Source organism: Brachypodium distachyon, chromosome 4, assembly GCF_000005505.3.
Source record: "Brachypodium distachyon strain Bd21 chromosome 4, Brachypodium_distachyon_v3.0, whole genome shotgun sequence".
Classification (NCBI taxonomy): domain Eukaryota; kingdom Viridiplantae; phylum Streptophyta; class Magnoliopsida; order Poales; family Poaceae; genus Brachypodium; species Brachypodium distachyon.
The window spans coordinates 44,934,056-44,947,666 of record NC_016134.3 but is presented as its reverse complement, the minus strand read 5'-3'; the positions used below and the strand labels follow the sequence as shown (position 1 = coordinate 44,947,666).

At 46.0% G+C, this 13,611-nt stretch overlaps 2 protein-coding genes and 3 non-coding genes across 5 annotated transcripts; 1 reads left to right on the top strand and 4 right to left on the bottom strand.

Moving 5' to 3' along the window:
• Nucleotides 1-1,732: 1,732 nt before the first annotated feature.
• On the bottom strand, nucleotides 1,733-1,804 carry TRNAK-UUU. The gene has a single exon. It is a non-coding gene; the product is annotated as a tRNA-Lys (tRNA).
• A 1,638-nt stretch (nucleotides 1,805-3,442) lies between these two features.
• Nucleotides 3,443-3,553, bottom strand: LOC112269052. Its single transcript, XR_002960642.1, has one exon. It is a non-coding gene; the product is annotated as a small nucleolar RNA Z279/snoR105/snoR108 (small nucleolar RNA).
• A 278-nt stretch (nucleotides 3,554-3,831) lies between these two features.
• On the top strand, nucleotides 3,832-3,904 carry TRNAA-UGC. Its single transcript has one exon. It is a non-coding gene; the product is annotated as a tRNA-Ala (tRNA).
• Nucleotides 3,905-4,638: 734 nt separating this feature from the next.
• LOC100833927 (syntaxin-related protein KNOLLE) lies at nucleotides 4,639-5,929 on the bottom strand. The gene has a single exon (XM_003576931.4). It carries the CDS (start codon nucleotides 5,822-5,824, stop codon nucleotides 4,907-4,909), a length of 918 nt encoding a protein of 305 aa, XP_003576979.1. The 5' UTR covers nucleotides 5,825-5,929; the 3' UTR covers nucleotides 4,639-4,906.
• Nucleotides 5,930-6,136: 207 nt separating this feature from the next.
• Nucleotides 6,137-10,041, bottom strand: LOC100833618 (probable thiamine biosynthetic bifunctional enzyme, chloroplastic). The gene is made up of 9 exons (XM_003576930.4): nucleotides 9,653-10,041; nucleotides 9,454-9,528; nucleotides 8,811-8,886; nucleotides 8,650-8,725; nucleotides 8,424-8,558; nucleotides 7,787-7,851; nucleotides 7,576-7,703; nucleotides 6,908-7,164; nucleotides 6,137-6,822 (listed from the first exon to the last, which is right to left on the bottom strand). Exons 1-9 carry the CDS (start codon nucleotides 9,926-9,928, stop codon nucleotides 6,288-6,290), a joined length of 1,623 nt encoding a protein of 540 aa, XP_003576978.1. The 5' UTR covers nucleotides 9,929-10,041; the 3' UTR covers nucleotides 6,137-6,287.
• Between the last annotated feature and the right edge of the window lie 3,570 nt (nucleotides 10,042-13,611).

Below are 13,611 nucleotides of genomic sequence, written 5' to 3'. Positions count from 1 at the left end.
AAGATCAGACCTTACAATCCAAAGCCTACCCAATAAGCATTGGGTTGCTCATGGGGTTGTGATGATGACTTGCTTACTATCGCAGAACTGCACTGCTTCTGTGTGGGTATATATATTAAGTTTCACAAAAGCTCAAGTAGTACATTACGCGTCTCATCAGTAGTGGACAGTATGATGCTAGGAGCTGTCCATTTGGTTTTCTCAGTTTTATTTGCTGAGATATTAGAGAAAAACAAACCATATGGCACAATGCCCATTCCCATGCACAGTGTTTTATGTATTCAAAGCTCGCTGGTGGATTGTCATAAGTCATTTCTGCTTTGGGATATTTTTCCTTCAATTCAGATCAGGTGTGGCACGCTTTGGAATTGACATGCTCCTAGAGTTCGTGCTCATGATTCGTATCCCTACTTGACATGATTCATGAAAGCATCATCCAATAATCATTGGGTTTCATAACTCTCTATTGGTAATCAACGCGTCCTAGTGTACCGGCACAAGGTACATAGATTTCACCAAGAAGAAGACTCCGTTGTTTTTTCGAAGCGGAGGCAAAAGTTTTGATTAAGAAGTAGTTTCCCGGTTAATTAAGAAAACGTCTCTTTGATCAAGGTTCAAATGGAATTCATCCACGAATTTCAAGCGAAGATAACGTGGACCAAGTTTAAATATGTAGCAACTGCAAAACATGGTTTTAGCTATTATATCTGGTGGAAAACATGAATTAATTCAAATTATAATCTAGCTAGCAGCTGGAAGTGTCAACATCTGCAACCGTTGGAAATGATTCATGTTCAGTTGAATGAGTTTCACTAGGCTGCTTGTGCTTTGAGATTCTTGCCTATTATAGTCTCTATTGCCAAAGAATGGTCGAACCGAATTCGACCGCGGAAGAAGTGGCCCGTTTATAAGCAAACTGGGCCGAAAAACCGAACAAAAAAAAAACACAAAAAACATGAATTTTCCTTGATAGAGGAGGTGACAAGTAAACAAAGCTGTTCAAACTGAGATTACTTGTCTATCATACCGCTACACGGGTATCCTGCTGTGACACTGAACAAGTTTCCACACACCTAGCTCGACTGTTTCAGAACAGGCTCTAAACACCAGAATGTTAAATTCACACAAAATGATTCAGCACAACACGCGCTCTGGATGATAAACAGAAGGCTGATTGAATGAACATATCAGTGACCAAGATAGTTTCTAAAACTGTACTGAAAGTAAAACGGGCGTGCTGAAAAACAACACTGATGAGAATATCAGCCACATCCATTCTGGCATTCTGTGACAGGGTGTGTTGAGTACATAGATACAGCAAGCACTGTGCGTGTACTACCATCGACAATCAACATGCTTGTAGGTCTTAACATTTTATTTAACGTCTATAAAGAAGCCAAATCATGTGTGATTATCGTGTGGTCTATTCATCTCTCTTGCACATGACTCACCTCACCAAGACCAAAACCTTCGTCAGAGTATCTGCTTATGATGATGTTGTTTTCTTTCTTGGCTGCCGGATTGTTCCGGGTGAAGCAGCAGTTTTCTATCATGATCTTTGCTCTTCAAAGTGAAGATTGGTGAAGTTGTGTAGTACTAGCAGAGCTTCCGTTGGAGATAGTATCACGAAAATGTAAAAGCAAGTTAATATGGTCGGATGTTTTCTCTGGGGCCTGAACCGAAGAGGATGGATGGACATCATCAGAAGAAAGAGTAAATACAAAACCAGAAACGCCGACCGTGGGGATCGAACCCACGGCCACGTGGTTAAAAGCCACGCGCTCTACCACTGAGCTAGGTCGGCTAGCTTGCTTTCTTTTCTATCTATATTAATTACTACTTTAGTTACCGAAATCTCTCTCTTAAGAGAAATGGCAATAATGACTTTGTGCTTGTATGATTGGAAGAAGTGCTTCTTGAGTATATGCTTTTCCAAAAATAAAAATGTTACGACACAAAGCCAATGGATCCCGCGAATATGTGTTTTCATGTTTGGCTACCTCCTTATGCCCTTTTTTGGATCATAGGATTTTGCGAACTCAGGAATATGAAATATATAGATGGAGATGCCATGGCGTGTTCAATCCTATGAAATGCAAAGCCTCATGATTTGAGAGTAAAGTACTAAAGTCCCTTTGGTTGCAGCATAGGAATTTGATAGGAATTCAGAGGACTAAAATAACTTTTTTTTGTTAGTCTCTTTCAAACTAGCTGTTAGCGTCAGCTGTATAAATTACTCGCTTCACTCTTCTGTGTGCAACAATACATTCATTCAGATTCGTTCCCTTCACTTAAGAGACCAGCAAGGTTAGTAGTGCTTGATTGGCCCAAATACACGAAGCGGTGCCTCTGTTTTTGCTGCGAGCGCGCCAATTTTTGCGTCAGGAAAATTTCTAAGAGGTCAGAGCTAATGCCAAATTTTCTCTAGAATCGGACTCATAGGGGAAAAAATCCTCAGGAATTGGATGCCCTCATGCCCGTGATCCGGAAAAGCACCACAGGAAAGAATCCTTAGGATTAGAATCCTATGAAAATCCTATAAAAACCCTCCAATCCAAAGAGGGCTTTAAAAATCTGGAACACAAGATAGGAAAGCAGAGGAATAGAAAAATTGCAAGAATTGAATGTCATGTTCTGTGGATTCCTACAGGAATCTGAAACATAGAAATTGTACAATAAGCTGTTGCATTGGAGTTTTTAAAGGAAATGAAAACATGAGATTTGAGCAAATGTTTCGCATCCTCCAAAACATGAAGGAAAGGAAGCATTCTTATAGGAATTCTAAGTATAGGAATTCTAAGTACCAATTCTACAATCCAAATGACATCATAGAAAAATTTCCTTCCGAATTTTTTTTCTGTGAAATTCATATGAAAAACCTTTGTTCCAAATGGAGCCTTAGTCTTTTCAGAGCTCTGAACCCGAATCTAACGAACAAGTTTTCAAGTATCAAGATATCTATACAGATTACGAATGAAAAAACAGCAGTAAGCAGCAAAATAGTACTCCTCCGATCGAACTGAGCAGTGCAAGTTCCTTTATTTATCTTCCATTGACCGAACGGAAGAAGTCAAGTTTCAATTGATTTCTCAATCTTTTCTTCTTTCATTTGGAGATAGAACATCAGCGCAATACAAGCAAAATGCATATCTCAAAAAGTGAAAAAAGATTAGCCAATGCAAGCAGACAGGAGAAAAAAAAATAACCATGAGCAAACAACAACCCAACTTCTTATTAAAAAAACTACTCTCTAAATTTTGACAAACTTAACACATTGGACGGAAAAAGTACCTCAAAATCAAATTAAGGAACAAAAAAGGATGAAAACCACAGGTTTAAATAAAATAAAACCGAAATAGAAAAGTTGAACCAAGAATTAAAAAGCGAAAGAGACAAAAAGTTCAAAAAGCCAAGAAAAGAAAATCTGAAAATTTGGAGTTTCGGGATCAGATGGTGAGTCACGGGGATGCCCCAGTGTCGTAACAGGCTTGGTTGGGGCGGGCACCCCTCTCGCATTTTGAAATTTGCGAGCCTGTACCACTCCTCATTTCCCTTTGCTGCCTGAAGGATCATGCTTTTCTCAGGAACACCGCAGCTTCTTTTGTAGACCTCGGCTCTGCGGTGCTGCCTCTCTCGCGTCGAGGTGGGACTAAAATCTTGTATCTTGCACGCACACCTTCGTCTGGCATCCCGCGAGGGGGCTAGCGAACGCGGAACATGCCACAAAGGCTTCAGGCCCGTATAGACAGCCGGAGGCCCAGCTAAGTTGCTCCAAGATTGTACCTAATGGATCTTTAAACTAATAATATATCAGTTCGAAGGCCAACAATTGGGGATGTAGCTCAAATGGTAGAGCGCCCGCTTTGCATGCGGGAGGCACGGGGTTCGATCCCCCGCATCTCCACGTTCTGTTTTTCTCCTGTTATACCGTTTTATCAAAAAGAAAAATTGGCTACATATTTCTTCATATTTACACCCAAACTGCCCAAACCGTTATCATTTACACACTACGTATTTTCCTTTTTCCATAGTCTCTATGTTGCAAAAAAAAGAGTTGTCCTTTAGTCAGCGAACTGTTTTTCCAAAATACTGTCTCCATATGATTTAGTTGTTTCTTTGTTACTATTTCATTATTGTCTCTTAGTGCTAGCAAATTAAGTCTTTTTTCTTACTACCTAACATTCTAGTCACGCTCTTCTACGCCTCCGATATTGTATCCAAGTCACCGTATGCTGAATACGCCCGACTCTTCCTAAGCTATTAATCTTACTCCAGACTTTTTCCATCTTGTCTCCCCCAATCCAAGCTCACCACCAAAGCGTTTCCTGTGGCCACTCCCTCTCGAACGTCATATCAAGTGGCTTTCCTCGTGAGATTAGGCATCAAATCAAAACCCGTTTTGCTGTGAATAACTCAAACCGTACTCTAGATATGTCTTCTTTATTGGACTGGCATCGTCGCCACTTCATCACCAATGGCCTCACGACTCTAACAGCTTCGACGACCACTGCTCCCATGTTGTTGCCACTCTCATGTGGCCAATGATTCTAACTATGCCAGCAAACTCAACGGCAACCGAACGGTTGCACGAACAAATCAATAAACGTGTGCTACAATATCCGTTTTGATCATGTGCGATTGAGATTGAAATGCCACTATCACAAATTTTTGGCACCATGGCAATGTATTAACAGACAAAACGAAACATTCTCCCACACGGTGTCAAATAAGGATGCAATCAGGATCTTGCTTATGTCCCGCTTCTAGAAAGTTAGGAACCAACTAGTTCATTGATCTGGAAGCGAAACATATGCAGACTGGATACCTTGTGCCGCAATCTTTACCTCTCCAAGTCACAAACAAACCAAGCAAACAAGAGCGAGAGAGCCAAAACCCAAAATACGCCCTACATAGGCAAATCCAGCAAGCCAGACACGCCGGCGCCGGCGAGATTCACATTATTACTACCGCCCCCACGTCGCGCGAGCGCGAGAGCTACGACGACGGCTGCCACGGCGAGGGCGACGAGCAGCACCGCCGCGATCCCGCCCGCCAGCCACACCTTCCTCCTCCTCGCGTCTCCTCGCAGCCGCCGGGCCTCCCGCAGCTCCGCCTCCGCGGCGCCCGCGTCCTGCGTCGCCGCCGCGACGTGCCGCTCGATGTCCCCCAGCCGCGGGCCCTGGGATTCTACCAGCGCGGCCATGTCGAGGAACAGCTGCTGCAGCTCCAGGAGCCCGCCTTCCACCTGCTCCGCCTCCGCCGACTCCGAGGACACCATGGCGGCCCGCATCGCCTCGTCGGTGGCTGTGACTCCGCCGCCGGCGCCGGAGACGAGGAGGAGCCGGTCCAGCTGGTCCTCGGTGGGGGCCTCGCCGGCGACGGCGAGGTAGCGGCGGGCGGCGTCGGCGCGGCGGGCGGCGGAGACCTGGCGGCGGAGGGCCTGGACGCCCGCGGTGAGGTCCCGGAGGCGGTCGCGGAGCCCCGCGGGGGCGTGCGCCGCGGGGGCCGGCGCGCGGCGGTCCATGGAGGCCAGGCGCGCGCGGAGGCGGCGGGCGGAGCCCAGGAGGCGGACGAGCGCGGCCTGCGTGGCGGCGGCGAGGGCGGGGCCGCGGAGGGACTGGGACGCCTCGTAGTGCGCCGACTGCAGCCGGGAGAGCTCCTCGCGCAGCGCGACCATGTCAGTCTTGGCCGCCTCCGCCTCCGCCAAGAAGGCCTGCAGCTTCTCGTTCTCGACACTGGAGGCGGCGGCCGGCCCGCCGCCGTCCTGCTGCGCCTGCGCCTGCGCAGCGGCGCCGACGAAGGAGTCGGTCAGGAGATCGTTCATCTTTGGCTGAATCTGGAGATGGTTGTGGTGGTCGCTGTAGTCAAATCCCGCTATACTGCATTTCTAAAAAGCAAGATGTTATTGCGAGATCTTTCCTCCTTTTAATTAAGGTGAGGTGAAGGAGACAAGCAGATGGAGTAGCTGGGGGCACGTCTGTTAACTCAAGCGTTAATGGGGCATTTACTTTGACAATGACACAGGCCAGCAAACACTCCCTAGGACAGACTTTACAGTACGCCAGAAGCAAAAATAGCTTGACGAATGACGATACTCCAAACTACACAGTACATCATAATATGTATCAAAATGATGCACGAAAAAAAGGCTCCCTTGCACCAAACACTGGGTTCTGAATTTTGATGAATTGTTACGACCCAGCTCGTCTGGGCTGCAACCAAATTATTGAATCAGGGAGACCCTCTTTATTTTGTTTCTTGTTCGCGGAGAGAAAAGAAAGCAAGCTCTAGGATCTAAAACAAGCAAATGCATCCGTCAAGATAGATCTGAGACCTCTTGTTTCTGTCATGACACATTCACGGTCGAACAGCGCAGAGACCACGGCGACGCCTTTGAGATTCAGGAGGCCAAGCTCCATCACAGAACCTGCATTTGTCGCGTTGATGCCACCAATGGCCACCACAGGCAACTTTGAAGCCAAGCAGACCGCCTTCAGCCCTTCAAATCCCAAGGTGGGGTTGTTCGCCTTTGTGGTGGTCGGGAAGACACCACCGCAGCCGATGTAGTCCGCCCCGTCGTTCCAGGCCTGCTCGGCTTGAGCAGGAGTCTTGCAGGAGACGCCGATGATTTTTCCTGGTCCCAGGAGCTCCCGCACCTCCCGTGCTGAAATGTCTGATTGACCAACATGGACGCCATCTGCATTGCATGCCAGGGCAATGTCTACCCGGTCATTGATCAGCAGGGGCACTCCCCTGGACTTGCAGATCTCCACACAAGCATTGGCAGCCTCCAAGAACTCTCGTGATTCGGCATCTTTTTCTCTGAATATTACAAACGCGAAATACATCAGGGAGATATACAGAGTTTTCATCACAAGCAAAAACATGATTATTTCAAGAAAGGGACCTCAATTGGACAATGGTAGCACCTCCTTCAATGGCAGCTTTCACGGCATCTTCAATTGAACGATCCCACCTTTTGTTCATCCTAGAATCTGTCACTGCATACAGGAAGAGGCTGTCTGGGTTGAACATTTGCTGTGAGCCAATGTTGTATGGAGGACACTTGAGCCTAAAAAGGTGGTCGAAAGGGCCTTGAGGTCCATTTCCAATAACAAGGTCTTTACTGTGATGAAGAGCCGACTCCACAAAGTTTTTTGCTACCTGCACCGTACACATATACGACAGAGAAACAAACATAAGATTGTACTGTTTTCGACAGCACACCTCAAAAAATAAACATAATGCCAGTCAAGGTTCAGAAAACCACCAGGGGGATTTAGCAACATAATTTGATAAAGTGGGCAAATATTAAACTCCAACTAACAAACTTTTGACCGAAAAAATGTTCTTAGAACTTAAATTTTTCGCCAATTTCTTTTTTCTTAGAACTTAGTTCTATGAACAAACTGTGCATTACTGTTCTGATGGTACTTGCATTAGACAGGTAGCAAATTCTGAAATAAGCCAATACAGACAAGTCATGGTCTACAGTCTACAGATGACACACCTAGTTTCTTTAGATAATGGTAGTAACCCCAGATATTTGTTGGTAAAAAGTATGATAAGACTAACCCGCACAGCATGAAGCATTGTCGAACCTTTTGCTAACTCTGCCGCTATAGATGAAGCTAAAGTGCAACCGGTTCCATGTGTGTTACGGGTCTTTATACGATGGCCATGAAGCTCAACGAACTCCTTACCTGATTTAGTAACCAGATATTATATGAGGCAACTAAAAGAGACGGAAGAAGACATGATAATGGACCAATTATAGAACACATACCGTCGAAAAATATATCAATAGCTTCTGATGAATCTGGCATATCCCCTCCTTTCACAAGTACATATCTGCGAATTACATACCGTGGACTATGTGAATGAAATTTTGGAACTATCATGGATCTAATTAACAATAGGATGCAGTGATTACATTTCTTAAATCGGCCATTTCTTGATGCTATAAGCAGTGCCATGAATATATAACTTTCAACTAGCATGGCCCATGGTAACGCACAAGGTTTGGCATTTTTTTTTGACAAGAAAAGGTTTGGCATTCATCCAAGATATGCTTCAGAATCTGGAGTACATCCCTCCGTCTTTGGGGGTGCAGAATGTAGGAACAGCAGATATCACCACATGCTGGAACTAGCATACATTGTTTGTGACCAGACAAGAAAAATCAACAAGAGTAAATGGCAATAAATTTTGTGATAACCATATTAACCAGTTTGTTTGAACAGATATACTAGACACTGGAAACATTGGAAGACTTTGCTGAATTTTAGACATGCAAGTGTAACATCTGGATGTATAAAAAAAAGAAGCACAGGATAGGCATAGTGAACATCTAAGCTAAGACAACAAATAAGGTAAGATGCACTTGAACAACGAAATAATCTCACGAGAACACAAATACAAACCTTGGACCAAATTTGTGAATGGATGCTGCTGCATCACGCATGTCGGAAACAGTTAACAATGGTATGCCCCCAAGTAATTTTGAAGCTTCTTTCACGTTTGGGGTCACTATATCAGCCATAGAAAATAGTTCATCCCTGATCAAAAAAATTGAAACAGTATCCAGCAAGTGATATTAATAAGAGACTGGGAACGAAATGCCAAAATTAATCCATGACAGTCGGGTACCTATAGTTAGTGAGAGTAGATGGATCTGAAAGAGCATCACCACTTGTTGACACCATAACTGGATCCACCACTAAAGCTGCCTTCAGAAGCGTAAGTCATGAGTAAGTAAATGTGCTGACATAGATATGTTTTAACCAAACTCTTGCGATTGTATCCCATACCTTTGACTGGAAACTTCCTGAGACTCTCACACAGAATTTGAACTATTCCAGCTGAAGGAAGCATCCCTGTCTTCACCTGGTCAAATAAAAAAAGAAGCAATGAACATTGCTTAGAGAAGCTCGAACAAAATGAGGGTACATCAAATTGTCTTGCATTACTTCAAACTCCAGAACCAGAGAATCACATGACGGCGATAGCCTCTAATAATAGTGTAATTACTTAATGCACAATCAGCAAGATTTGGATAAATATATCTGTGACTCTGTGTCAGTCAAAAGTCAAGCACTTGCCACAAAAAAGTCTTGCAAACATAGCTTAGGCATACTACTACACACATACAAAAAAATCAACCTGCCCTCTGCAGCTACACAAACCTAACCAGCCAATGAACTCTAGAATGGCAAGTAACATAAATCAGTGCCAAATGTACATTCCAAGAGTCCAATGTGGTGTCAGGGTTTGCGATTGCTAACACAGGTACACTCAGCTTGGAATTCGCAACATGAGTAGCGCAAGTGGCAAGTCGCAAATGAACTCTGAGATCGTCCAATAACTATCACCAGCTAAGATTGGAGTAGTACCTAACTAAATTATTCGAAATTGGTTGGCATGGCAACTGAAAAAGGAACAGATAGGGCTCACCACATCCACCGACATGTCGGAGAGAACCGAGTTGAGCTGCTGCCGGATGAACTCCTCCGGCACAAGATGGACCCCCTGCAGCACCACCACCCCAACCAAAAATCATTTCCTTCTCCTGACCAGACTGGCGCGGAGACAGCGAACTAAAGGAAGAGAGGAGTAAGTAAATCACCAATCAGGCACAGGCAAGCCTACGGACCTGGACGCCGGCGGTGTTCTGGGCGGTGACGGCGGTGATGACGGAGGAGCAGTACGCCCCCAGGGCGGCGCAGGCCTTGATGTCGGCCTGGATGCCGGCGCCGCCCCCGGAGTCGGAGCCGGCCACCGTCAGCACGTGCGGCCACGGCATCTCGCGGGCCGCGGAGAGCCTGCGCGGGCGGGTTCGGGGGGAAGGGTGCGTCCGCCGGGGGCAGGAGAAGGAGGAGGCAGGGAAGCGCGGGTGGAGGACTGGCGGCGGTGCTGGTGCGGACGGCATCGCGGAGGTTTATGCGATTGGGAATGGTGGCAGGTCAACTCTCAAGCTGCTGCTCGGATCGGAGAAGATTTGGCTGGTCGGAGACGTGACACGGATGCGACGGAGTACGACCAAACAGGCAGGGCATATTCTCCGTTTGACAGAGGTTGAGAAAATGTCACGTAGTTCGATGGGAAGCCGTCACTTATTTTTCTCATCAGTCTTTAATACGTGGACAAGTTTTTGACAAATTTTACATAACTGGGAACTCCCTCTTATATCTCCCAATTTGGGAAAAGAAACGTAGACGTGGACACGTTTTGAAAAACTGAGGGTCATCGGGTGCATTTTTTTCATAAACCCAAAATAAACAAATGAGGAGAATATTGGAGGTGCTCTTGGGGGCATCTCCAAGGATAAGCCCAAGCTGTCCTCCTCATCCTCGTTTTTCATTTGGGATGTCTGACAAATAAGGATGTACAAAATGGCATGTTCTCCAATGAAAGCCTCCATTTTGCCATTTTGCCCTCACAACGCACTAGCAGATCAAACTTCACCTTAATGCCACACGGAGTAGCTCTAGGAAGTGGTACAGGTAGGCAGAGGTTAGGACGAGGGTGGCAAGCGCGTCATGCGCAACCAGCACCAGGGCCACCATGCAGAGTAGCAGCTTGCTAGGCGACTCGTCGGAAGTGCGTAATGCGCAAGCGGCACCAGCATCGCCACGCAGAGCAGCAGCCGCGGCCGCCATTGATTTGGTATCCATATGGATGAGGCGTTGCCGCGCTAAGATGCGAGGGCAAGGCGAGGAATCTGAGCCCGTGGCCGGTTTGGAGCAATGCTGGCGCATGGCAGGATCCGCGACGGAAGGAAGGAGAGGAGACAGATGGAGGGGCGGAGCCGCGGAGGGTAGCGCAGCGGCAGGGCACACGCTGGCGGTGGTGAGCAGAGGAGGAATTGGGAGAGGGGATGACTTTTTTGCTCTAGTGGCGGGTCCAACGGATAAATGGAAGCCCCTATTCTCTCCCCCAATTTGGTGAAGAAATGGGGGATCGAGGTGGATAGATTTTGGACAAATGTAGGTTATTATTGGGTTTTCATTTTGTCCATGGACCCCCAAATAGACATATTGGGAAGGTTTCCTGGAGATGCCTAACTAGTTTGCCACTCTCACGGGACCCACTATCTCCAACGGGTTGTACGTACGTCCGTAGTTAATCGGTAAGTTATTCCATATTAAACAAATCTGTTTAGAAAAATATCATTCGTCAAACAATTCTACCGTTTTTTGACAGCATAAGCGCCCAATTTATTCATCATTGGAAAGCAACATTACATCATTAAACAGAAGGAGAATTGTACAAGGGGAGAACAGTTCGACCAAGAGAAGGTCGCCTCCGATCCAGCCTCCTCCATGGGCAATGCCACTTGCCTCATGCGCAAAGTTAGGGCTACATGTGTGCAACAATAAAATGGAAGATTCTTTCGGTAAATGACTAGCCTACCCCTAACTTGTTTACTTGTTGCTAATCTAACTCGGTGCGGGTCCCATGGTTGGACACCTCCTCACATGACTTTGTCGGTGACGTATCTAGTGAAAACCTGAAAACTTCTGCCAGAAGTCGTTGGATCAAGATCGTATGGCTTACATCAAAAGTAGGATTCCCACAAGCCACTTAAACATGTTTTACAAAAAAAAACTTGCCTTCTCTTCCACTTCACGTAACCAGTCAACCTGGCAAACGCTTTGTTCAGATTAGAAAGTCGCACAGAAACAGATCGACACCATGGAGCCTCGTTGACCTCTGCGCGTCAGTGACGGCCCTTCACCGGCTGTCTTCCCTCTACGACGGCCCTCGGAGTTGCGCCTTCAACCATGCCCTCCATCTGCTCGGTCTGGCATCTTGCGCCCTCCGCTCGTTATTCCCCGCCCGATGCAGGCCACCAACGGGAGCGCTCTCGTCGAACGGCAGCCATGATATCCCGTCGTCCTCTGGTCCCGTTCGGGGGCACAATCCCTCTACTGGCCATGTTCTGGCTTCGGCCTTGAGTACTTGTGTGTGCTTACCTTCAGCCAGCTGCACCCATGCCGTTGTTTGTGGTATGAGTCATGTTTATACAGATTCTACAATCTGGATAAATGGATTCTGCTATTTCTCTGGACAACCTTTTTTTTCCTAGGATTGCACTTATGATAACCACTGAATATGTTAGCCACTTCGATATAAAGAATCACTCACTGTAGTATGCTTCAACCAAGATCGATGGATACGTTCAGCACAATCCAGAGAGTTTTGCAAACAAACTGTTTCAATATTTACAACAATATTATGATATGGAACGGCAAAGATTTGCTTGTACATTTACATATATTCAAGTATTTCAATTTGAAGAGCAAGCAATGCAAACACAGGGAATATCCGGGAGGTAAGGGAAGGAGAGAGGAGAGGTTGATGGCGCCAGCGGGAGTCTGCCGAGCCATTCTCACGACAAAGTCGCCAGCCGACGAAGAGGCGAGGCCATGGAGGGTGGGCATAGTTTTTTTCTAGCGGTATGAGCATAGGTGGAGATTTTGCGGAAAAGTGTGTTTAAGTGGCCGGTTCCAATACCACTTTCAATCTGGACCGTGTATTCTGGATCCAACATGCCACGACGGAAGTTCTCAGGTTTTCAATAAAAGTACATTTTCACCGGATACGTTGCAGGATATATAGTTTTCTACATCAGCATATCATGATATATAGTTTTTTTCACTTCGCGAGAATGGATTCCTCGTCAAGTCGGGGGGGGGGGGGGGTGTGCACACACTTGCGAATTCGGGCAACGGCTACAAGGGTGGTCATCATGGGTAAGGATTCTCATTCCAGCATTCCTGGGTCTGGTTTTGTTTGGACTTGGGCTTAGATGTAGTGGGTTCTTGGGCCACTGCTTTACCTTTATCAACCTTAGAAGGAGCATTAGTCCATCAATCAACCCGGGTAGTAGCATGGGATTTGGACACATCAGCCTCCCTATTAGACAATAGTACGTGCATAGTACTTAATTTGAGATGACTGGAGTAGTCATAAGACCAGGATCTCATGCCTTTGCTAAAAAAGAATAAGAGAAATGTATCTCTGTTTTTTTATAACTGCTACGATTTCCCGCATTTGTGCTTTTGTTGGGGCACAAGAGGGCTAAAAAAAGATTCGTTTAGAAATAAACTCCTGATGTCACGCTTTATTTTACCACGCCCTCCCAGTTCCCAAAAATTGCTCTTTTTGGTTAGTTTTTTGGCCTCAGCGTGTAATTGTGAGAATTTTCATGGTGTTTTATTTTGTTAGCCCTCTAAAAACCATGACAGACTCGGCTGAGGTCACGTTTTCTTACATTTTATTTTTTACCATGGCAGCACGTGCCGTGCAACAAGAAACAACTCTTCGACTACCACCGCTCCTACGACGACATTGAGCTGATCACTCACGAAGGGGACATGTACAAAATGATTGTTAAGCGGATGGCAGAGACGACATACATTACAGGGTTAGGGTTGACGGACATGATTGAAGAATACGCGATGTGGGAAGGGCGGTCCGTGGTGTTCACGTTTAGCGATGGCGCACACCACATCAGGGTGTCTCTTTATGATTACGATGGTGTCACCTAATTTATTTTTCTAGTTAAATTATATATTTTTATTTTATACTATAGGTCGGTTAAAAAAT

Coding starts and splice junctions, on each gene's coding strand:
- LOC100833618 (XM_003576930.4), bottom strand. CDS start 9,928: ATGCCGTCCGCACCAGCACCGCCGCCAGTCCTCCACCCGCGCTTCCCT. Junction 8,887..9,453: donor CCGACATGTCGGTGGATGTG/GTGAGCCCTATC, acceptor TTATTTGACCAG/GTGAAGACAGGGATGCTTCC. Junction 7,165..7,575: donor CAATGCTTCATGCTGTGCGG/GTTAGTCTTATC, acceptor TGTACGGTGCAG/GTAGCAAAAAACTTTGTGGA.
- LOC100833927 (XM_003576931.4), bottom strand. CDS start 5,824: ATGAACGATCTCCTGACCGACTCCTTCGTCGGCGCCGCTGCGCAGGCG.